This window comes from Haematobia irritans, chromosome 2, assembly GCF_050003625.1.
Source record: "Haematobia irritans isolate KBUSLIRL chromosome 2, ASM5000362v1, whole genome shotgun sequence".
In the NCBI taxonomy this organism is placed as follows: domain Eukaryota; kingdom Metazoa; phylum Arthropoda; class Insecta; order Diptera; family Muscidae; genus Haematobia; species Haematobia irritans.
Window position 1 is genome coordinate 120,315,580 of NC_134398.1, and position 27,096 is coordinate 120,342,675.

Here is a 27,096-nt window from a genome sequence, read left to right on the forward strand (position 1 = left end):
TTTGTTTACTTTGTGCAACGAAGTTCGTGGTCAAATAATAGATACGAAAAATATGGAAAATTGAGTGAATTTTCTTCAAATATGTTAGTTAGAAAAAAAAAAATAAAGAATGAAATGGGGATTTTAAGAAAGTAACTAAGCTTAAATTTGAATTTTTTGTTTTGTTTTGTGAACAAATGATCCTATTTAATATACACAATGATCCTATTTAATATACACACGCGCCAAAATGAACGGATTAGCAATAACTATTTGTCAAACAAAAGTTAACAAATTAAACTGCGATCCACGAACGATGGAGTGAAAATAAAAATAAATGACAAAAGGAACGATGAGAGCGGGAGAGATGGAACTAGTGACAATCGTTCCCTTTAGTGAACCGTTCATTGGAACTTCGTTCCGGAACGACACAAGACTACTCTAAGAGAAGCAAATTTCATTCGATCCGGTTGAAATTTGGAACATGGTGTTAGTTATGGTATCTAACAACCGTGCGAGAATTGGTCCATATCAGTCCATAACTCTATATAGCCCACATAGAAATCGTTCTCCAGGTTTGAACTACGGAGCCTCTTGGAGGAGCAAAATTCATCCGATCCGGTTCAAATTTGGATCGTGGTGTTAGTATATGGCCGCTAACAACCATACCAAAATTGGTCCATATCGGTCTATAGTTATATAGTCGATCCTCAATCACACAAAAATTGGTCCATATCGGTTCATAATCATGGTTGCCACTCGAGACAAAAATAATCTACAAAAATTTTATTTCTATAGAAAATTTTGTCAACATTTTAGGAGGTTTTAAGATACCTTGCAATCAGCAAGCGTTACCGCAACTCAAATAATTCGATTGTGGATGGCAGTGTTTAGAATCGCAATCGATGGTGGAGGGTACACAAGCTTCGGTGGAGGGTACATAAGCTTCGGCCTGGCCGAACTTACGGCCATATATACTTGTATTAATTTTTTATTTTTACTATTGATTGCAACATCATAGAATTCGTACTTTAATAAAATAGTACAATTTATAAGTGTTTGTTTTTACTTTTTTGGTAACAGTAAACAAAAACAAGTATATACGGCCGTAAGTTCGGCCAGGCCGAATCGTATGTGCCCTTCACCATGGATTGCGTAGAAACTCCTACTAAAGGCTGTAATCCACAATCGAATTACTTGGGTTGTAGTAACACATGCCGATGACGAGGTATCTTAAAACTTCTTAACATCGTCTTCTAAATTGTATGTTAGTCCATAAATAATTCAGTTAGGGCGTTTTCGTTTCGCAAAAAATATGTTGCCTTGGTGTTACACTACTTTTTCCCTCAATGTATTTTCGCCCAAATGATAGTGCCATTCCAAAGTTATTGTTAATTCATAATATTGTGAGAAATACAGGACCCAAAAGCAATGACCGTATCCTTCATATTTTGTTATCAATTTCGAGAATGTTTCACCTTTTTCCCCAATCGAAATTGCCATTAGTGACCGGTATATACAGGAGTGTCTCCAAATAATTACGAACCGATATGAACCAATTTTTGCATGGTCATTAGAGAGTTAGAAAAGGGCCGGATTATATGGGAGTTATATATAATAATGACAATGAACGGTCAATAAGTCAGTTACAATTGCGTTTTTTTTAATAAATTCTCAATCATTTTAAAAATATCCCGTTTTTTACTTCCATTAAAACAATTTTTGTATTTTTTGTGATTATGGATTTAAAAGCTGTCAGTCATAAAACCATTTCTCCTCGGAGGATATAACACGTATAGTATGCTTGAGTTTTTCCCACAATTTTGCCCCTACTGTGTAATGTGTAGAGAACAAGTGAATGAATGAATAGTGCGAGTGTTATGGAATGGAGGTCAGTACCATAAAAACACACAAAACGCCGCAACAACAGGTTACATGAGGTATCATATACTCGTAGTAGTTGTAAGTATTGTAGACAAATAAATAGTATATATTTAAAAAAAAAAAAAAAACAACAACAACAATAGCAATAATAAATACGCAACAAAATACATAATGACAACACTCTCATATATAATCGGATAGAAGAGAGATATATAGTCATAGAATTTTGTCTATACAGCTTGCAAGCCATCGACAACAGCAACAACAAACAAACACTCTACCAACCGAAATTGCCAAATTGCACGGACCGAAAAGACACTTTTTGTTTTGGCTGATGATGAATTATTTTGCAATTATTTTTGTTTAGAATTTACTTCCATTTCATTCTTTGTTGTTTTCTTTCATTTTTTTAAGATTTTTTTTTCTCATTGCACAACACTTTTACACCACTACTACACTGGTATTGGTAGACGGGGGGTTGGTAGCATCTCTTTTTTATGCTGGCATTTTGGGGTGGGGGTGGATTTGCTATGCTTGCATTTCACTGATAATGCGACATTGACCGACGAACCGACCAATTGAACGAACAGTTAATTGCTTCGTTAATTAGAGTAACCACAATGAGAGCTATTAGCATTCGAATTCTAAAGAGAGATCATTTCCAAATCACACACACACGAACAAACTTGAAAAATTTGGAGAGGTCGTTAGTTAAAAAAATGTTTTTGTTGTTTTTAAGATACAATTCGTTTGTATTCTTTTCTTTGTTTTAATTATTAAAAAATTATGTTGCACTTTTCCACAGACTTTTAAGCTTGCCACAACAGCCCGTCCATCGTCTATTGTGAATGCCACGAACGAGACTAAATGCTGCGCCAACACTAAGCGCATGGTAAACCACCGTTTGGCTCATTCCGACAATCGCCACCCATAGCTGCGGCGCAGCCTTCTTCTTTTGCACAGCGGGAGAGGCAGCGACGTTTACTGCGATGCCACTAAAGGCAATGTGGGCCTGATAGAAATGCGAATATGATGATCAAAATAAAGAGGGCGAAAAAACGAAAGATCATCGTAAAATCAAAGAATGGCTACACACTCACTCGACTCGTACTGAAACTTTCTTACAGTGTTGCCAGTTTTGTATTTAATGTTGAGGTTTTACCAACCTTATAGTGGGTATTAATGGGATTATCCAAAAGCTTAAATATGCTTATTTTCTTTTAGTACTGAATAGCCAAGCCGAACTAAAAGAATACAGCTTAGTCGTTTATCCAGGACATGTCCAAAGATATGCAACCCTGGTATAAACTGTTTAAAAACAATAGCAGAAAATAATTGAAATCGTACATTTTTAATGTATAAAGTGAGCCGTCGTGGTGCAATGGTTAGCATTCACGCCTTGCATACACAAGGTCGTGGCTTCGATTCCTGCTTCGACCGAACACCAAAAAGTTTTTCAGCGGTGGATTATCCCACCTCAGTAATGCTGGTGACATTTCTGAGGGTTTCAAAGCTTCTCTAAGTGGTTTCACTGCAATGTGGAAAGCCGTTCGGACTCGGCTATAAAAAGGACCTCCTTTGTCATTGAGCTTAACATGGAATCGGGCAGCACTCAGTGATAAGGGAGAAGTTCACCACTGTGGTATCACAATGGACTGAATAGTCTAAGTGAGCCTGATATATCGAGCTGCCACCTAACCAAACCTAATGTATAAAGTGCTCAAATAGTAATAAATATTTACTGCTGTGATTATTTATGACGCTTTAACACTTCTAATTTCATGCTATATGAGAAATTAATCACAAAAAATTGCTATTGTAAATCGAGGAAACGGGCAAGGATATTGTGATTAGCTCATACAAGAACATAGATTTAATATTAAACTTGTATTGTTATCCGGCTATATTGTGATGTGTCCTGTATGCTTTTTCGCTCGTTGCTATAGCTGTCGCGACTCTGAACAATATTAAATCCCTTGTAGTGGTTTACTAATTTGGACAGCTTTCAAAGTAACCTTTGATCAATAAAAGTTCTAAGATAAATGACTATCAACCTTTTCGGTTTCTTAAGATCTCCCTGTGAAGGATTTTGGTATTGCTACCCAGCCAGTGTTGAGTCATTTTTTCGAATATAGTTCTTTATGTTGGGGACAACTTGCGTTATTGCAACGAGAAAAAAAACATGAAATTGTTAAAAATTAGTCCCGTAGACTGTAGACTCGTTTATTTTTATTTTTTATATTCTTTTAAAATGCGCTGTTTTTTGTAACAATAAATACTTGAACAATTTATGAAAGCTTCCTTGTGGCAACATTGTTTTCTATATGAGTATTCTCTTCTTTTTATTTTATTCACACAACTCTTCAAAATGAAATGCAAAAGTGATTTTTCATTCACACGAAATCCGTACGCATACACACATGAGCTCACACACAGGGTGTTAAAATCTTAAACACAACGAAACTTTAAAGTTCACGAAGGGACAGAGTAACCCAAATAAAAAAAAACAACACGAGAGCCTGAAATGTTTTCGGGGAAAATGACTAAAGCGTACTAACAACAACAAGCTGCCTTTTTAGCCACCCAGCCCCAACAATGGGGCACACGACGATTTCATGTGAGCTGTGAGCAGGGCCAGCAATAGCGATAAAAACAACAACGAAAACATGCTACAAACACTGGTATCAAACAACTGGATTTGACTAAAAATGGGGGAAAACTTTTTGCTGTTGTTGAAATAAAGACTCAAATACAAAAACCCAACTACAATAATAGCAACGACAACAGAAAACAATAAAAATAAAACACAAACACTAGGCTACCGATGTTTATGGCTTGAAAATTTCCCAACAAGTTTTTCCTCACCCCACTTATCCATGCCACATTTCTAGGTGCCATGCACTCTCCGTGAACCTATAGTATAGCATAGAAGAAAATCAACGATCGTGTAAACACAATACTCTTGTGAGAGAAAGAGTGCTAGCAACACCTTTTAATGACGACGCTAATATGAGAGAAACTATATACAAAAGGGTGATGAGAAGAAGAACCCCCAACAAAAGAGACTCTCTGTGGTAATACTAAGCTTTCCCTCACTTGTGAGAAAACAAAAGAAGAAAAATAAGCAAATAAATTGCCATGCAAAACAAACACTTTGCAAAAAAATATAGAACGATAATTATTCTTAGTAAACAAAGTAATTAAACAATATGCAATAAAATAAATTCTAGAGAAGAGTATTATAACAAAAAGTAAATACAGGGTGACCTGGAAGAACTTGGCAATTGTTTCCGTTTACTGCACACTCTTTGACTATATGTGTACCAGTCTGTAACATTTTGTCTCGTGTTAGCCCATGTCACAGCAGGAACAGTGGAGATTTTGATTTCAGTTTCCAAATTTTATTTTTAGTTTAATATAATCAAATGCAAATTAATTTAATTTCTTTTCATATTTAAATTTATTTCAGTTCAATATAATATAGTATTGTATTGTTAGTTAATGCATTATATGTTAGCTTTATTTAATGCATTGAATTAATTCGAAAAGAAAAAAATGTTTCAATGCAATTTAATTTGGAATAATTTATTCTAATTGATTTTAATAAAATTTGGTTTAATTTAATTACAATGGACTAACTAAATGAACTTTATTTTAATTAAATAAACTTTGAAACGAGATTACACTAAATTTAATTCAATTAAATCACACATACTAAAATAATTTATTTAATTGAACTGAATGCAATAATTCAAGTGATTTCATTTAATTCAAATTTGTCCCTTTTCAATACACAAAAATATTATTTATTTATAAAGGAATAAAATATATATAAAGAAATACAAAAATTATTTTTTTTTTTTAATATTGTTTAAATTAGTATTATCTAAATCTAATTATTTTAATTTATCCTTATTTTTTTATTTATTTATATATAACTACTACTAAAATTATAGTATTAGTTATAAATAAATAAATAGTACAAAAATAAGGATAAATTAAAATAATTAGATTTAGATAATATTAATTTAATGTAAATTAATTTAAATTTGTAATCCTACAAATCGGAGTAATGTTCGTCCAATTGTAGAGCTTCACCTAAAAGATATTTATTAGTTTAAATATGTATATTTAATTGATTTTTTATTCCTACATGGAAAATAAACCAATAATATTTATTTTTGAATTACTTTTTTTAAATCAAAAAAAAAAAAAAAAATCAATTACAAAAATTACTAAAATCAATTAAATTTTCCATTAGATTAATTAAAATTTAATTGACGTCGGTGATTTAATGATAATATTAATTTATTATTGTCAATTCCTTGATTGGAGCAATTTTAATACCGCCAAATAACAGTATGTAATCTAGATTTAATGCTGCACTCAAAAAAGTGAACCCCCTATTTCACTAAAACCAATTAAACTTTATTTTAGTTAATATTTAGAGAATGTTTCCTTTACTCTAATAATTCTTTTCGTTCGTTACTTATAAATGAACTAAAAATCGGAAAAAATATACACGAATGAAACATAAAGATTTACTAAATTCGTACTTCTCACGAAGTACTTCATTATTTCTTTAAATTTGTAAATTTTAATTTGTAGTTAAAATTTTTGTAAATGCGCCCATCTTGAACTTCGCACGGCACTTAAGACATTCCAGCAATTTTGAACTCCATTTTTTTTTCAAACTACAAAAATTTCTTTAATAAGTGAAAAAATTAATTATGTCTAATAAATTTTCTTGAATTTGTCGTAAAATATATGTAATACTCTTTACTTAAAATTTTCTAAAAATGATCTAAATTTTCTAAAATTAACCAAAACTTTTCTTTGTGGTGAGTTCACTGTTTTTTCAGTGTGAGATCACTCAATGCATCTTGCATAGTTATTGTTTTGAAAATGCAGTGAATAATTAAGAGCAAGAGACCACTATCGTAACAGTGACTACTAGACACGCTATAATGAGTATTTAACATAATTGATTTATGTTAAAGCTATTTAACATTACAAACCAATTAACATTAACGGACAAATGCTATTAATTTTGCATCTCATAAACAGGCAACGAAAATTTTAAATGCCAACTTAACATTTTGGTTCTTGAAGGTGAGACAATTTTCTTGATTTTAATTTTTTTTTTTGCATTTTTCGTAACAACCCAGCAAAAAAAGCGCCGCCAAAAAAAGTAATGAAAATGTTCCGGAAGTGGTGCAAAATTGACGCAGAAGCGATGAATTTAACATGGGCTTGTCATAGGACGGAAGTCCTCCATTTCAACAGCCGTTGCACAGAATTTGCATCACTTCTTTAGGTGTGATCCGAATTCAATTCACAATTTTTTCAGATTGGATTTTGCATTTTTTTCGACAAAATTTAAATGATTTGTACCATTTTATGAATTCTTACTCTGTTTTTAACCTATTTGAAACAGAAGAAGTTAAAATTACCCATTAAAAGAATTAAAAGAACATCATTGGGAGTGCATCTTCTGGAAGTGCTTTTAAAGTTGTGCCTTTGGAAGAACTTCCAAATTTTTTTGCTGGGAAACGAAGTACACAATTTTACTAAACTCGGAATTTCTCAAAAGAACAATTCATAAGAAGTTTTTATACCAAAATTGTGTACGCTTTGTACGGCGCTGAGGACATTTTAATACTGATTTTTGTATTTCTCATAGAAATACACAATTTTGTTAATCTTGAATAGTCATTATCCCATTTGTATCAAGACGCTACTGGTAATATATTGCTAAAATTTTTAAAATAAATCTATAATTTCTTGCTTGGTCGTCTTAATTTTTTTGGTTGTATGAAATAAGAAATGTATAAATGAAAATAATTATTGGTATTATGTTTGTTATAAAATTGATTAAATAATAAATTGAAATTATTCTACATTTCATTTATTTTAAACAAGTTTACAGTTTATTTGCATTTGTATTTTTTATTCTCATTTTTCTTTAGTTAAAACTACTTTAACGTCAGTTTAATATTATATGCATAAATGCTATATGTTATGTGGATTTAGTATTATTTAATCTGGTTTAATATGTCAATTATGTAATATTTCTTACTTTAATTAACTTCATTATATATAATTTCGTTTCTTCAGGAAAATAATATATAATAATAATTAAATTTAGTACAACTTCTTTAGAGTTTAATAAAGTCTAATTTAACTTTGCTTAAATTACTTTAACATTTAACAATTGAGCATAGCTCAAACTAATTCAATTAATTTATTTTGCATTTTTAGTGAAATATAATTTAAACTCATTTGATAAACTAACACAAATTAAATAGTTGAATTTAACTTGAATTTTTAAATTTTATTTTAGATCACTGTTCAGTGTAAACGATTTCATTATTAATACACAATTTATTTAAATTACTAAATTAATTTTATTTGAATTTTTATTGTGCATTTCCATGCAAAGAAATTTGATGCTTCAAATCCAATCGTAAAGCTTTTTGCATCACAAATTTGATATTAAAACTACCGCAAATTGTTTTTTCAATGGTAGATTGGACTTTCGCTTCAGTAACATCTTTACATCTTTAGGAAGCTTCAGTAACATCTTTACATTAACAGTTCCATCTAATCAATCATAGCCAATCATACAAATAAGTAAAACATTCAAAACAACCATCAAATGTTGATGTTATACCACAATGAAAAAAAAAAAACACAGTAGGGAAAGAGAGGGGAAATCCCACAAAACAAAACATAAGTGGAAATATTAAATTCAAGTTCAATGTACGTCCGTTTACTCAGTTGTTGGGGGGCAACGGAAACAGTGAAAGAAAGGTGTGAATAAAGATATAAAAAATAAAATTATTAACAAGTTACACCAACCACAATACAAATAAATGACCATTTAATGGAGAAATGTTATAACTCCTAATATGTTAAAAATAAAATTGATAATAAAAATTGTAGAAAGCTTTTTTTTCAAAATTATGTGAAATTCTATAGTTTTCGGTAGTTATCATATTCTTGAAATGAATGTGCTAATTAAGGCAAGCGCAAATAGAAAGGAAAACACATACGGCACGTCTTTAAACAATTGCCTACCGCTGTAATCCTCTGCCGACTCAAGGCATTAGATCATCTCTGCATGCAAAAGAGAATAATACCTCATTCTAAAAAGAGAGGGAATTACTTTAAGAGAATACAATGAAATATTGTCTCTTTAAGATGTTAAACAGTAGAAATGCCTCAAACGGGTAGACCTACTTTAGTACTACACTCAGAGAATACTTTAATGTTTACAATGATGGCCTTACTTCGCCTAAAAGAAGTGAAAATAAAACGCTTTTTATAAAGTCGATGTTTTTGGGCGAACAAAAATCCATTTCATTGACCTTTCTGTAAAATATAGCATATATCATGAAATCAATTATTGCAACTATTTTGTAATTGAAATTGGTCAGGAATTGACAGTGGGATCTCTAATGGCCATAGTTAACTAACAATTTACATTAAAAATTTAATTGGTTCCATTACATTGAACAATTGAATTTTATTATGACAAAATTATTAATGGAATCGGTTAAAATTGTATTTGAATATTTATTTGGTGATATTTTTTCCACGTTCCTACACAGAAAAACAAAAAATAAAAATATTCAATTCAAATGAAACTTTTTTCAACTCTAATGAAACTGCGTACAAATATATTCACCTTCGATTCAGAATGTTCGTTGTGTTTAATATATTGTTAAATATTTTCTTTCGAAAAAATGAAATGTTCATTGGCTTAGCTAGAGGAGTCCAAGGAGTGTTAAGACATCCACCACTCCCCATAATATTTATCGATAAAATGTATTACCTATATTTATACCATACAAAATCTTAATTTTTAAAGAATGCACGAAAAAGCTTCAAATCGAAAATATGTAAGTTTGTGAGTCGAAATTAGATCCAGATATTTTCTGACGAGAATCGTCAAACATTTCGATTTATGTAGGTTAAAAGGACGGCAAATCAAGATGATCAAAAAATGAATATGAAGGATGTCTTTATTAGGAACAAACCAAAATGGATTGATATAAACTGTATAGAACTGTATCCATACACGCAAAGAAAAAAAACGTTTGGAAAACGTGTACCGAAAACGTTTTTCTTTGGTTAGAGTTTTTTGAATTGCTTCGAAAATTTTAAACTTTTATCACCAAAAAAATTCGTTTGTTACAAAATTTTTATTTTTTCAATAAAAAACGTTATTTTTGAAACAACAACACAGTCCATTTCGTTTATATCAAACACTGTTTTGTTCTGACTTTAGGTCTTTAATAAGACACATTTTACAGGTCAAAATTTAATATACTACAATGTAATGTTGAACATTTTTTCGGAATCTTCCAAACATATCTGGAATATATGTAAAAAAAATAAAACAAAAAAAAAACTTTGGTCGAAGCAGGGATCGAACCCACGACCCTTGGCATGCAAGTCGGACGTAGCAAGCACTGCTCCACGGTGCCAAACTAAATGTTTGTTTCTGTTAAATAAACTTTGTTTATTCGGTTCGTGGGCGCCGCAAGCTATGCTATATAAATATAACTTATATGGATATTTATCTATTGATGGCCATAACAGGTACATAGCTCAGTGGTTAGTATGTTGGCTTACAAAGTGCATGGTACGTAGTTCGATTCTCCGTCCAGGCGAAAGGTAAAAAAATTTTAAAAATATATAAAATCGTATAATTTCTTCTACATTTTTGGTATTACAGGAAAAGGTGTTAAGAACTAAAAAACCTCGTGGATGTGAGAAAGATGTGAGGGAAAATGTAATTAGCAAGAAAACAATGTTTATACCCTGCGCCACACTGTAGAACAGGGTATTATAAGTTAGTGCATATGTTTGTAACACCCAGAAAGAGACGAGATAGACACATGGTGTCTTCGGCAAAAATGCTCAGGATGGGCTCTTGAGTCGATATAGCCATGTCCGTCTGTCCGTGAACACATTTAGATATAGCTCCCATACATATATTTCGCCCCATATGGACTTATATGGCCCCAGAAGCCAGAGTTTTACGCTAATTTGCTTAAAATTTTGCACAAGAAGAACAATTAGTACTATAGTCAAGTGTGCCAAATTTTATTAAAATCGGTTCAGATTTGGATATAGCTCCCATATATATCTTTCGGCGTTTTACCCCAATTTGGTTGAAATTTTGCACAGGGAGTAGAATTAGCATTGTAGCTATGCGTGCCAAATTTGGTTGAAATCGGTTCAGATTTAGATATAGATCCAATCTATAGCTTTCGGCCGATTTACACTCATATGATCACAGAGGCCAATTTTTTGCTCCGATTTAGTTGAAATTTTGCACAGGGAATTCTGTCCCGATCGAGTGATATCTAAATGTATGTATTTGGGACAAACATTTATATATAGCCCCCAACACATTTGACGGATGTGATATGGTATCGAAAATTTAGATCTACAAAGTGGTGCAGGGTATAATATAGTCGGCCCCGCCCGACTTTAGACTTTCCTTACGTGTTTTTTTTTTTTTTGTTTTGAGTTTGTCTCTATGAAATTGTTTTTACATCCTGGAAAAGAATAAACGTTTATCACAAAAAGTATATACTTTTCTTCCAAGTACACTTCCTTACAGCGAAAAGCAAATGAGAAACGAACTTTGTTTGTCTAAAATGTCGTTTGGGAGGAAAGAATTATTTTTTTGCGTGTACCAACATTTTTAAAGTAACGACAAAATCTTTGGAACTGCGCATGCTTTTTTTTTCAGTGTATGAAAAGTTAGAAAAATAGGGTGATGATATCAACTTTTAGAACAAGCTTCAGCTCATTCCAAATTTCACCAACATCAGAAGTAATGACAAATCTGTTAAGAAAACCAAAAACGGCGGAATTGAATATGTGTACATGTTTTAACAATCGACGGAAATGATATGGCAATAAAGGCAATTTACTCTATTTTAGTTTATGGAATTGTTATTATTGAGAAGGACTTTATTAGTTTTTGCGTACATTAGTTAAGGGTCATTTTCATGTAGCTCCGTTAGTTTAAATCCGTTAGAGGTAAATTAAAAATATTTTTTCTCCGACTAATTTTAACTGAACATTTTTCAGCAGTTAAGTCCCTAAAGGCAAGTTGACAGATATGTTTTATAACGGTTTAAAAGATCGTTAGCTAACGTTGCTCCAACGGAGCTTCATGAAAATGGGGGTAAATGAACTAAAAAAAGGGAAAACTATGCACAAGTGAATCAAAAAGATTTACTAAATTCGTGTCTTCCACAAAATAGTTCAGAATTTCTTAAAATTTGTAAATTTTACTAATAAAGCGCGCATCTTGAACTACACTGTTAGAAAAATATGTTTTTCATATGTTCCGATATAAACAAAATGTGTTTCGGGCACAATTTTGTTGGTTAACTCTTTAATAAAATGCAACAAAATATATAATTTTATTCTGCTTTTACAGATTCATTTTTGATTTTAACGGCTAAACCTAAAGCATAATTCCCACTTTTAGGGAAAAATACTGCGCCTCTCACGCGTGTTCAATTTCGAAAAGGAATCTTGCCCTTGACCCATCAAAATAGAATTTTTAGATTGTTTCTCCTTAAATTATTCAGACATTGTGTCTAAAAATTAAATACGTGTTATTTTAACTTTTTTAGTCGAAAATTTCAAAATTTCCTGAAGAAATTTTCTAGCTCCGTCATCGATCATAATCTCAAAATGAAAGATTCTTCTTTCTACTCATTCGCTATATTACTGCATTTCTATGATTGTCAAATGAATTTAGCCTGTGGTCAGATTCATTCAACTCTTCTGATATTCACATTATATGCTTTACTCTGTTTTTTTAATGAATTGCCCACCCAACATATCTGAATAGCCAACAAATCAGTCGTTAATGCAGCAAACATTGCAAATGATATTTCTTGTCGCAATTTTATTATCTTTCTCATTAATCGAGTTCATGGCTTCCATTCGATAGTCCGAGTCCGAGGTGGTCAACATATACGAACCTGGGGGGCTTTTTGCCAGATCTTATGCCTAGAGTGTAAACCACAAGTTTGTAATATTTGTTTTGCAATGTCCTTGGGAATTAATAAAGGACCTTATGAATAATGTTCATGCTTCAACAAGAAATATGGTTTTTGTTTGCTGTAAGCAAAAGTTAACATAACATTTTACAAAAATTTTCCTATTCGCAATTCCACAGCATCTGTGGACCAATAAATCATTGTGGAATTGTTTCATAGAAAGAAAACAAACAGAAAAAGTTTTTCAGTCTTCATCATGGGAAATTAAACAATGAAGTGAGATCAATCGCCCACACATACTCATGTCTCGGACATGAATGCACATTCTCCAATTAAAAAAAAAAAAAAAAAGTTTGATATATGTTTCATTTATTCAATGCACTGTCATTAGGATAATGTCTTATGGTCATCCACACTTACGACAGAGCTCCTATCCAGTCATCCATTTATCTCTAAGAGTCTCCGTCCATCCTCCCAAAAATAATGAATAGATTGGACATATAGATTGGTCAGTTGGACACATTACCATTAACAGAAAGTAAAAGTGTTTACCCAATTTAGTCAATGATATTGAAAATATAGCCATTGACCATGTGCGGGGGAGGGGGTATATCCACCGGCATCGTAGAAATAGTAAGAGAAGGTGGTCTGGCGCCTCCTCATCAGTTATGTATGAAGGTGGATGGTTTTGAGATGGTTTGGAGAGCAAACGTGTATGACATGAAAATTCCTGCTAAAAGCGTTCATCAGCAAAAGATTTTCAGTTTGCCATTCATTCGACCATTTTTTGGACCATGATGAAAACAATGGAGTCATTTTCTTTCGACCAAGTGAATTGGGATACATTGGATGGTTGGTTATATTTTCATACATTTTTATTTAAATTATGCCCTTAGAGATTTTTCTTAGCGATGACAAAGACATGATGATTAAGAGGACGATGAAACTATCTGATATGCTTTTATGGCAGCAAGTCCCTGGGTTTAGGACTTGTCATCTGTAACAAAGAATGTTGATATTTGACCCAAAAATTTGTCAGTTTGTATAAGACCGGAAGCTATACGACAAGGATTAAATGAGGTCGAGTATTAAGATGGAATGATTGTCTTTGGCCTGAATCACTTCGAAAACTCAAGATACTTAAATAAACTGAACAATATAATTAAACCTGCACCACATTGTGGAAGTTAGTTACATATGTTTGCAACATCCAAAAGGAGACGAGATAGACACGATCCTAACCATGTCCAGCTGTCCACCTGTTTGTCTGTGAACACATTTTTCTAATCAAAGTCTAGGTCTCAGGTTTGGTCCAATCAACTTCAAATTTAGCACAAGTATGTGTTAGATTAGAACCCTATTGATTTGGGAAGAAATCTGTTCAGATTTAAATATAGCTCCCAGAATTACATTCATATGACCACAGGGGCCGAAGTTGTAATACGTGAAGCTTTGCACAGGGAATAGAATTAACGTTCTGGATATTCATGTCAAGCTTGGTAGAAATCGGTTCAGATGTAGATGGGAGCTATATCTAATAAAGCTTTTGCCCGATTTACACCCATATGATCCCAGAGACCAAAGTTTAACTCTGATTTACATGAAACATTCCACAGGGAATATAATTAACATTCTTACTATGTATGCCAAATTTGGTTGAAATAAGTTCAGATTTAGACATAGCTCCCAAAGAGGGCCAAATCTAATCTTCCATAGTACTAACAATACCTGCAAGGAATTAACGAAATCGGTTGAGATTTAGGTATAGCCCCCATATCTATGTATCGCCCGATTTTCGAAAATTTGGCCAATGTTGCTTGAATTTCAAATTTAGATGTAAAGGGTGATACGGTCAAAATTTGGTCAATATAAACCTGACGTATTTCTTTCAATTTTGCATTTAAAAAACCTGAACACCCCTCATTTTGAAGGTGTGTGTGTGTAGAATGTTGCTCCTATTTTGATTTTGGAATTCACTCTTCAGTTGTCAAAATGCCGTCCAAGCAAGAAGAGCAGCGTATCAAAATTTTGCTCGCGCATCGCGAAAATCCGAGCTACTCGCACGCAAAGCTGGCAAAATCGCTAAAAGTTGCCAAATCAAGCGTTGCAAATTTAATTAAAGTGTTTGGGGAACGTTTGTCGACAGCCAAAAAGTCTGGGTCGGGGGGAAATCGAAAACCGGAAGCCGCTGAGACGACAAAGAGAGAGAAACCCTAACCTCTCTCTCCGAGATGCCGCAAATAAGCTGGGTGTATCGTCTACAACCGTGCATCGAGCCAAAAAACGAGCCGGACTATCGACTTACAAGAAGGTAGTGACTCCAAATCGCGATGATAAACAAAATACGACGGCAAAGGCGCGATCCCGGAGGCTGCACACGACGATGCTGACGAAGTTTGACTGCGTGGTTATGGACGACGAAACCTACGTCAAAGCCGACTACAAGCAGCTTCCGGGACAGGAGTTTTATACGGCAAAAGGAAGGGGAAAGGTAGCAGATATTTCCAAGCACATAAAACTGTCAAAGTTCGCAAAGAAATATCTGGTTTGGCAAGTCATCTGTACCTGTGGCTTGAAAAGCAGCATTTTCATAGCTTCCGGGACTGTCAACCAAGAAATTTACGTGAAAGAGTGTTTGAATAAACGTCTGCTGCCTTTCCTGAAGAAACACGGTTGTTCCGTACTGTTTTGGCCGGATTTGGCATCTTGCCATTACGGTAAAAAGGCCATGGAGTGGTACGCCGCCAACAACGTGCAGGTGGTTCCCAAGGACAAGAACCCTCCCAACACGCCAGAGCTCCGCCCAATTGAGAAATACTGGGCTATTGTCAAGCGGAACCTAAAGAAGACCAAAAAAGACTGCTAAGGACGAGCAGCAGTTCAAGGCAAACTGGCTTTCTGCGGCGAACAAAATCTGATGGCAGTTGTCAAGCGTGAGGCCCGGCAATTCGGATTTGGAAAAGCGAAAGCCTAACTGAATATTTTTCCTGAACTTTATACTAATTGAGTTTGAAAAAGAAATTTAATTTGATTTTTTAAATAAACGATTTCACCGATTTACACGCGTTGATCTAATTCAGACCTTTATATTGCTCTTACATAAATATAAATTTCCGATTTTCATCAATTTGAGCGACATCCTTTTTTTTTAATAATGGACTCAATATTAGTGGCACACTAACTCTGTAGCTGCAAAATCAAGTATAGTTCCTGATATGAGGCATCAGTTTATCTTCATTGAAGATTGAAATCTAGAGGAAAAATGGTGAAAAGAATCTGCTGATGCCGTACGAAAGTCTGTATGCAAACGTTATGAAAACAAAATATTAAAAAAATTGACAACATCGTATTCGGAAAAATCCGCCACAGTCATATCTGCAGTTTGGTTGTATTATAGTCGATTTTTTAAGATTTCGACCTGTTGATCGTGAATACGTAGTGAGCATTTGGTTATCTGATCTAGGAGAATAATCTCGGGATAAACTCAGAAATGGACGCCGTAGGTTGAATTTAAGGCCGAGAAAAGTAGTGGTTGTCTAGTACTAGGGAGCCACCGACGTATTATGATTAGTAGCCCGCCTACATTTACCGAAACCGGAACCTCGACAAAAACCACAACGTTTTGCAGAGGGATTATCCCCTTTTAGTAATGCTCAAATTTCTGCGTGTTTCAAAGCTTCTCTAAGTGGTTTCACTGTAATGGGGACTCGGTTATAAAAAGGAGGTCCCTTGTGAAACATCGGACAATACTCATTAGCAAGAGAGAAATTCACCTCTGTCAAAATCGACTGAACAGTCTAAGTGAGCCTGAAATAACGGGCTGCCACTATACCATTTGGACAGTTCATAAGCGCATGCGTTTACAGCCTCGTGAAATAAAATCTCTGATTTAATCGAATCGAATCGAATGGGGTCTCTCGTAGGGTTTCTCATATAAGAGATATTCATACATCGGTTACCCCTTCCTATAGTCATCGATGTTTTCCAAAATTTTGTTAGACTACATTGTCAACCACAATCATTCGACAATGTCTTTGTCGTGGGAGCCATGAATTATAGCAGAAATATGAACGATGCCAATGGAATTGTAAGACGGCATCTCCAGATGATGATCTGATTTAATTTCAATTTGCAATAAAAATCCAACACCACCACATATCGATACATGTCTCAACGAGAAAGTCCAACTTATGGTTGGTAACCACAAAGTCGCGCTGTCTTGCAAATGCAATCCATGGGAAATGAGGTTATCGATGCATATTGGGTAAATATCATTGACATTCGCCTCTAGAACATAAGAGCTGAGATTGGAAATTGATATGACACTAGGTGAGTGACTAATGTGACCTCCAAATGGAAAGCATTTACCGCGTCGTCGTTGTGTTTGATGACAACGATTTTCTTTGTTTTGTCTTTCTTATGCGCTATTCATTCATCAATCCAAGTGCTAGAAAATTTATCCAATTTGCAATGTAAGCACCAACTAATGGATGAAAGGAAAGCAACAGTCATTGGTCAACGTCCCTCCCTCCTTCCGCATCAATGACATTGTCTTCAAGATCATCTGCGACAATGATTCCAACAACTTTTCCTCATTCGAGGAGGAGCCGCCGATAACTGGCATCTCATCTTATTGCATTGCTTTGGTAGGTAATGACATCTTCTTCTCTAATGTTCTACAGCAATGACATTGCGGTTGGTAGAGGAGACTTCTTAGATTTCATGGGGTTTGGATTTCACTTCACTGACAATTGTCTCAGACTCGTTTTTTAAATGTTTTGACAAAATGTTTGTCTTAATGGCCTTTGTGTTATGGTTTCTTGGCTTCTCTCTGTCCCTCTTCCTCTGTCGCTGTTAGGCCACAGTTCTGCAATGTAGAAATAATGGCCAAAACAATCTAATACAGCCTAGGCTTGGTTCTTCGTTCTGACCATTTGTCTGTCCGTCCATCCGCCATTCGACCACACATTTCCTATTAATGTTGAGAGTATTTGTCTGGCCATAACTCAATCATATCGTTTTGCATTGCATGCCAACCCCACAAATTGGTCTGTCCATCCGTCGCTAAGTCTTTCGATGTTGCATGTATGTCGTGTCCCCAGCCTCTATGGTTGGCAGTGGAGTTTTGTAGGCACGACTTCCAATGTGACCCACTTCTTTGAATCAACAACAAACATCGTTGACTTTTTGCATGGAGATCTTTTACAAAACTCCTCTTGGTCTTGTTTTCGTCATGCGAATGTTAAGAATGCGAAGTTTTGGTTGCAATGGCGAAGGAGCAAAAGTAAAAGCAACTGCAAAGAAATGTGTAAATTATGGGGAAATTTGGGCTATAACTTTTCTGTGTTTTTGTTTGTTTTGTGGCCAAGTTAAATACCATTGAAGGAGTGATTTATGTGGGTGAAGTTGATGCAGGAAGGATATGTTGTTCGTATTTTTTTGACATTATAATCTATGACCCAATACTCCAATAAACTTCTGTTTATATACATGACAAAATTCCAAGGAACTGAGGTAGCGATTAAGGTAGGAAAACTGACAAATCAACCAATATACCATGAGAACTTTTTAAAAGTCAGCGGCTTCCTTAATAAGCTGGCGGTCTTTGTGTACAGGATCATATAACTGTTTTATCAAGGTTTCGTGTTCTCTCTATTCTATTCTACTCTCTAAAATATATACAAATCTTCCATATAATTTAAAAAATAAACAAATGACGAAAAACTTTTCGGGTCCTATCGAACTTTCTGAAGCCTTCCGGTGAATTATCCGCGAAAGGCAAAATATGATCGGACAATAAAGTGGGACCTACCTCCTATGCTACATTGGTGAAAAAGCAGAGAGTAATTTCAACACACAAGTGGTAACTGCGACTACGCATCAGGGAGGAGGGTATAAGATATTCCAGAGTGTTCGGATAGAAGCTTAGATTCAGAGCATGAGATCAATTTACTATCATGGCTACTGTAGAGATTTCAACCAAATAGGACTACTAATCTTTTTTCACTTGTGTCACGGATTCCGGAAGAATGGAAAAGTACCAATGTGATTTGATTATTGTCTTTCGTAGGGAAAATATGTAGCGATATCAAAGAGCTTTTGAATGCTATAAACTGTGTAATATTAGACTATTCAGTCCATTGTTATACCACAAGTGGTGAACTTCTCTCTTAGCAATGAGTGCTGCCCGAATTGGGCAATCAATATTATAAAAAGGAGGTCGATTTTCCTTTTTATAATCGGGAGGCTTTGAAATATTCAGAAATGCCTCTAGGCCTACTGAGAGGGGCCAAACCACCGCTAAAACACTATTTGCTATTCGGTTGAAACTGGGATTAAACCCAGGTATGTAAGGCGAATATAATAACCATACAGACTTCTCATAATGCTGTCCTTAGAACTGCGAAATGATAAGCTTTACTCCTCTGGATCACCTTTATGAGGATACCGAGATCATTCTGGTACATAGACACATTTACATGTTGTCAAAGCAGTACCTCTTGAGTACCTTGTGGATAGGCAACAACCACCCAGGAAGGTTAGGGTTGATCTGCACCTTCTAGAGCGCAAGATCCAGCGTTACAAAATATAGCCCCTAGATCAGACAGCATAACAGGACAGGTTTGAACAGGATGCATAAGGATGCCGAATCGGTCAACCCAGCAAAACCTACCCGAACCACCACCAGATCACTCTGAACCCATCGCATCTTAGTTGCAGAGTTCGTTGATCTGAAAACAAACTGAAGTACTAAAGAGCATAACAAAAAAGTGGATGAAACCCAGCATACATTGCAAGCAGCGATGCTAATAAATTTCTAGTTCTTGTCCCCAAATCAGGACACCATCGACTCCAAATTTAATTGGTAAATTATGCTAAATAGAGATACTATCTGCCAGTAATATTGAACAGATTTTTTAAAATTCAAACAATACATCAAACCGCCCCAACTCAAATACAGTGAAACCTCTCGGAAGTGGACACCCAGGGTTGCCTATGTTTTGTCCACATTAGGGCGATGTCCACTTATGAAAGTTTTGTTTTTGTTTTATTGCGATAAAAAAGCAAACGTAGCACGAAAGCTGCCCATTTTTCACTGCATATTACCTCAAAAGAAATTGTAGCAATGTGAAAATTATGTAATTTAGTTGATATTAATAAATATTTACATTTTATTTAGACACTTTTGTATAAAAAAACAACATAAATTCTGTTACATAGTGTTGTGAATCACCGTACTCCGAACCGTGTAAATACTCCCTTTACAAATCCGAATAATGCGTATTTTATTAAGGTTGTTGTCCATATAACTTTAAACTTAGAAAACAGGGTGTCCCACAAATCCCAAAACTTCATTTATAAAATTGAAAACGAAAAATTGTACTCACCCTATCAACCAATTGTTCATCGTTGCGTTTACGCCTCATGGGTGCTCTCAGTATAACTCCATCTTTAGTATCCATGGTTGGGTTACAGTTGGATTGCCACAATCAGCACACAACAGCAATCACATAAAAATTCAAATAGAAATTCGATCCACTTGCCCACAAACAAAGCGTAAACGTTTTAACGGCTATGGTGACAATATTGACTAAGTTGCGCCTTGATAGCAATGATTTGGGGTTTGTGTCAGTACTGTGAGATCCACGCTTTGTTGATAATACAGGTAATAACGCTACGTTTAACGTCGATAAGCAACATGTCCAGGCTAAATGAGTTGCAAAACAAGCGTAAATGGATGGTATTCGGTTTATAGACTTCTACGAGGTTTTTGGCTAAGCTAATGTTTAAAAATTATTTTCTATACGATCCACATAACGGCAAAATATGACAATGACACCATAACGAATACTTGACGATGGAATTTTTTTTAACAAATGGATGGAATCGTTTTAGCAACAGAAGCCATTCACAGCACAACAGCGAGTTAACTGTTTTTCTTAACAGCAATTGGAACAGAATGCCGTATATCTTTCTGTGGCTGAGTAGGCAATCTGTTATTGATATGTTTTTGTCTTTTTTTATTTGGTTTTATTTAGAGGTGTATTTGTTTTTGCCGGTTGTTGTGTTTATCAATTAAAATTTTGTTGTAATTTTAGCATAGACATTTCCATGATTCGTTGTTGTGTATTCTTCTTTAATATTCTTTTGTTATTGGTGAGCGAGCGAGAGAGAGAGCTATATAAGTGCAGTGAGTATAAAAATGTGTTGGGTTGATTTGTAGGGAGGTGTTGTTGACCTTTAGTGGTTACATTGTTTTTTGTTGTTGTTGTGGTTGCTGTTTGTTTACGTTTGGCAGTTATAAATTTGGGGTTGCCCTTAGCGACACTCGATATGATGATCACTTTTGTTTGTTGAAGGAAAACCGATGAACAATGAACTGGCGTATATTTATGTGGACTCAACTCTCCCAGGAATTACGAACGGTGATGCACAGCTTTCGTTACTGTAGCTTTATTACGAAAGGAATCTGTAAAGATAACATGAATAGAAAGAACCATTAATAAGGAGTATTGAATTGGTATTTCCTGAAAAGATTGGATAGTGAGTCAGTCCAATAAAAAAGGAGGAGAGAGAATTGAAGTTGGATGGGGCGAACGTGATGTGATGCGCCTACAGTGGGCAGATTAGTATGAAATTTTTTATGAGCTCTTCTTCCGTTATATACATCATGTGTTCCAAATTTGAAACTTATAAGGTTTTTTTTTGTAATTTTTGAAGAAAATTTGAAAAATTTGAAGAAAATTTTACCAAAAATCTACAAAATTTAAAAACTTTTATTTTGAAGGAAATTTTTCATTTTCAATTTTGTCAACATTTTATTTCTATCGAAAATTTTGTCAAAATTTTATTTCTATAGATAATTTTGTCAAAATTTTATTTCTATAGAGAATTTTGTCAAAATTTTATTTCTATAGAAAATTTTGTCAAAAATGTATTTCTATAAAAAAATTTTATCAAAATTTTATTTCTATAGAATTTTTTTTCAAAATTTTATTTCTTTGAAATTTTTCCCAAAATTTTATTTTTATAGAACATTTTGTCAAAATTTTATTTTTATAGAAAATTTTGTCAAAATTTTATTTTAGTAGAAAATGTTCTCAAAAATTAATTTCTACAGAAAACTGTCTCAAATTTTTATTTCTATATAAAATTTTGTCAAAATTTTATTTCTATAGATTTATATTTGTAATTTTCTTTCTATAGATTTTTTTTTAAATATTTTATTTCTATAGAAAATTTTCTCAAAATTTTATTTCTATAGAAAATTTTCTCAAAATTTTATTTCTTTAGAAAATTTTCTCAAAATTTTATTTCTATTGAAAATTTTCTCAAAATTTTATTTCTATAGAATAATTTCTCAAAATGTTATTTCTATAGAAAATTTTATCAAAATTTTTATTTTGATTTATTTAGTTGGAGAGGAATATTTTACAAAAATGTACATCAAGAATTAATATTATCTAAAATTTTTGGTAGAATTTCTACCAACTGAGATCACTTACAACGCCATGACACGATTACCTTGAAATGATCGACAATTTGATATATTATAAAGCCAACCTTACTCTCCAACATACCCTAGGCGCGAAAGTCCAACGGATTGAGATCAAGATATTTTGAAACTACACCCATAGAAATGATTGGTTCACAGAAAAAAATTTCACAAACATTTTTCCAACTAAAATTTTAATTGAGTTTTAAAAAATATTCAATTAAAAATTTAATTGATTCAACAATTTTTTTAATTGAAACAAAAATCAATCACAAAAATTAATAGTATCTATTAATTTTTTAATAGGATCAATTAATTTTTTAATTGATACTATCATTTCTGTGATTGAAGACATTTCAATTAAAAATTAATTAGATCAATTAATTTCGTGATTGAATCAGATTTTTTTTTTGTGTTGGAATTCGAGTACGACAACAATTTGATAGTGGAGACCCACAATTTTTAATTGTGTGGAATAATTGTTAGTCATTTCTATTATTTGATGCTTTATTTAACCAATAAAATAGTAGCGTGACCAACAGTTGGTACACACGACCAAATATTGGTCGTTATTTATTAATTGAAGTAAGCAACCATTCCTACCCAGCAAAAAAAGCGTCGACAAAAAAAGTAATGAAAATGTTCTTTTTGGATCTGGAAGTGGTGCAAATTTGACGCAGAAGCGATGAATTTAACATGGCCTTGTCATAGGACGGAAGTCCTCCATTTCAACAGCCGTTGCACTGAATTTGCATCACTTCTTTAGGTGTGATCCGAATTCAATGTTTTGGATGTAAATTAAAAAATTCTGTGATATTTTCTCAAATAAATAATTTTTAATGGATTCTAACGCATCTCGGAAACGTTTGATCTCAAATATTTTCAAAAATTCACAATTTATTCAGATTGGATTTAGGATTTTTTTCGACAAAATTTAAATGATTTTACCATTTTAGGAATTCTTACTCCGTTTTTAACGTATTTGAAACAAAAAAAGTTAAAATTACCCATTAAAAAACAAGTTATAAACAATTTAATTAAAAGAACTTCCTGGGTTCTCCAATTTTATGGCATGGTATGCTGTGTGAAGTGAATATTTGCAATAATTATTTGTTATTTTTTGCAGCTCTGCACGTCCATGGCATTGACATTCCTGAGTGGCTGGCTTTCTGTGGTATAGTACCTTGTACTATTAATTTGCCTTATATTTAATATTTCCAATGGTTACACGTATATCCTAATTCAAATAATAAAAATAAACTAAACTGAAATTTGCTCGTTATTCTTATTTCACAAATGGTACCGATAGCAAAATATTGGTTGTTCCGTTAAATTATCAGATAGTTACGACAACTAGCGAATGAAATTCTATTGGTTGTGATTACCAATATAATTGTGAATTGGTTATCACAACCAAGTATATCCGTTTTATTATGATAGTAGATGCAACCAAATAATTCGTTTGGCAAAAGAATTGGTTGTCCCAAAAAAATTGTTTTCTGTGTGTAGGAACTATCTTTTCAAGCCATTCACGGTCTGCTGCCGAAATGTTTGTCTGTGCAGGGCTTCAATACTGCCTTTAGGACATATTCCCTATAAAATTCATTTATTTTCATTTAGTTTGACAACATGACAATTAATACGTTCAGGAGCGACTATGGACTGTTGTGATAGCAACGTTTGAGTTTCCAAGCTGTAAATTTTTAGAATGACTACTCAGTGAAGAAAACCAAATTCGATAGCTGGCCACTTTCGTGCAAGCGAAAAAATCTAACTTTTTTTACATCGGTGAGCTCTTGCACTTTCTGGAACTACTCTCTAAAGTTTTTTCCACAAAAGAAACATTAATTGTTGCGCCCCGAATACTCTCTTTGTTGAATAATGCGGTGGTGGAGTATTATATCGTGATCATCATATGTGAAAATTTATTCGCAAATAGATTTAAAATAATTTGCATATTTATATTGCGACATCAAACATCCATCGATGCGGATATCCAATCGGCCAACATTTAAATAAGGTCAACTTCAACAATGGCATCGCAAACTGTAACAAAAGGTCAATACAGTTTTGTTTGTCAGGGTCAATATAGATAGGTGAAAGAGAAGTCAGGTCAAACCTACGGTTGGCCGAAACAACGGTCAATCCAACATCTCTCAAAAAGTTATCATCTACCAGTGAGAGAAGAAACACACATCCATAGAATCCATTATTGAATCCACCCAAACCATTTGGCATTTGGCCATGTGGAAATTGAAAATCATCCCACAACCATCCACAAAGCCTTCCTCAATATTATTATCAATTCATTTTGAAGCAACATGATGAAGCTGAGCTGAAAAACTAAAACAATTCGGAGGAGCAAACTGAAAATATTGCCGAAATAAAACATGAAAAAGTTATATTATCGACTCGACATACTCGTATCCAAAGAGCATCAGCAGCAGCACCACCAACTAAAATTGTTGATTTGTAACTGGAAAGCTGTGAACCAACAGCTGCCATCATTGGAATTCACAAGGATTTATTTTAGTGGGATGATGGCCGTCCAAGGTCATTACAATGATGTTGGTTCTAAAGGAACTATGAATACTCTTAAGGACATCATTATGGATTTTGTTTTGTTGTGGAAAGACAACTAGTCGAGGTTTTTTCCCAATTTAAAATCATATTGAATTTTAAGTATCTCCAATTGGATTCCTCCAAAAAAGGCTGGAATCTATAACAAGGCTACAATGTAAATCTGAAAAAAATTTCAGAGAATAAATTAAAACATCTTCACCGCCATTAGGAGACTGCTTAAGATAAAATTTTCCAAGTTCCACAGTTAACAGGTTGGCTGAAAAGTCCCCGGTCTAACAAAGAAAAACAAATTTTTTTTGTCAAAATTCGTTTTTATTATTCAACATAGTTCCCTTTAAGAGCGATACAACGATTATAACGACCTTCCAATTTGTTGATACCATTTTGGTAGTACTTCTTTGGTTTTGCCTCAAAACAGGCCTCAGTTTCGGCCTCTTCATTGTAGCCAAATTTTTTCCCTACACGGATGAAAAAGACTGTTTTTCATATGTTTGGCTATAAACATTATATGTTTGGAACACAAATTTTTAAACACAATATTTTTGAGTGCAAGCATATAATGTTCATAAACTAGCATAACATGTTTGGGACATATATGTTAATATGTTGGAACATATTATGTTTGGGACATAAAATGTTTGTAAATATAATATGCTTGGATGCAAACATATATTAATTTAGAAATAGCCTATAAACATATATGTGTTTAGTAGCTTGGAGCGCTATTTAACAGGGAGCGATATTGAATTAAGTTGGTGGTTGTTGCTTGTTATTACAAAATTAACATTTTATTTTTCCTTGGGCAATTGATTAGCTACTTCTTTGATCCTTACAAACTGTGTGGTCCGCTGTACGAATCCCCGTCCGGCAAAAGGTAAAATTAAAATAAAAAAAATCATAAAATTGAATAATTTCTTCTACAATGTTTGTATTACAGAAAAAGGTGCTAAGAACTAAAAAATCTCGTGGAAGTGAGAAAGATGTGGGGGAATATACAATTGGGCAGAAACAAAATTTTGAGCATTCAGGTCGAAAACCTGTTGTTAGCACCTATATTACCTGTTTATTTTCATAATTCATTATGATTGTAAATATATAAATAAATAAATAAAATTTTGAGCACAATATTGTTTGGGAGAATTTTTTTAATCATATAATATTTTTGGGTGCAAAGTGCTTCCAAACATATTACATGTTCACATAATAACATATTGTTGTTTGGAAGACAACATTATTGAATTTGGATGCAAAAATACAAAATGTTTGGAACTTAGACTACCCAAACATATATTGTTTAGACCAATATGCTTTCAAACATATTATATATTGGAAGAGATCAAACATATAAATGTTTGGGCAATACCCAAAAATGTATATGCTTGAAGCAAAATATGTTTGGGAGTATATGTTACAGAAGCGATTTGTTGTGAGGGTGTACGAGCATCCTTTTGAGTTCTGAGAACAAAACAAGTCGCTGGGTGTCAGATCTGGAGAATACGGTGGGTGGGGAAGCAATTCGGAGCCCAATTCATGAATTTTTGCCATCGTTCTCCATGACTTGTGGCACTGTGCGTTGTCTTGGTGGAACAACGCTTTTTTCTTCTTCATATGGGGCCGTTTTGCCGCGATTTCGACCTTCAAACGCTCCAATAACGCCATATAATAATCACTGTTGATGGTTTTTCCCTTCTCAAGATAATCGATAAAAATTATTCCATGCGCATCCAAAAAAACAGAGGCCATTACTTTGCCAGCGGACTTTTGAGTCTTTCCACGCTTCGGAGACGGTTCACCGGTCGCTGTCCACTCAGCCGACTGTCGATTGGACTGAGGAGTATAGTGATGGAGCCATGTTTCATCCATTGTCACATATCGACGGAAAAACTCGGGTGTATTACGGGTTAACAGCTGCAAACACCGTTCAGAATCATCAACACTTTGTTGTTTTTGGTCAAATGTGAGCTCGCGCGGCACCCATTTTGCACAGAACTTCCGCATATCCAAATATTGATGAATGATAAGACCAACACGTTCCTTTGATATCTTTAAGACCTCTGATATCTCGATCAACTTCATTTTACGGTCATTCAAAATCATTCTGTGGATTTTTTTGAT

General features: G+C 33.7%; 1 protein-coding gene across 7 annotated transcripts in view; it reads right to left on the reverse strand.

Moving 5' to 3' along the window:
* The window catches only part of Wdr62 (WD repeat domain 62), a 613,801-nt gene that overhangs the window by 292,714 nt on the left and 293,991 nt on the right, over positions 1-27,096 (reverse strand). For 4 of the 7 annotated variants that reach the window (XM_075296002.1, XM_075296000.1, XM_075296003.1 and 1 more), the window contains one exon: positions 20,291-21,372. In XM_075296002.1, the coding sequence (XP_075152117.1) occupies positions 20,291-20,365 (75 nt within the window). In that variant the 5' untranslated portion in view covers positions 20,366-21,372. Of the gene's footprint in view, positions 1-2,148; positions 2,705-20,290; positions 21,373-27,096 lie in introns of those variants that run through there. The other 3 variants (XM_075296007.1, XM_075295998.1, XM_075295999.1) reach the window with 3 other exon arrangements.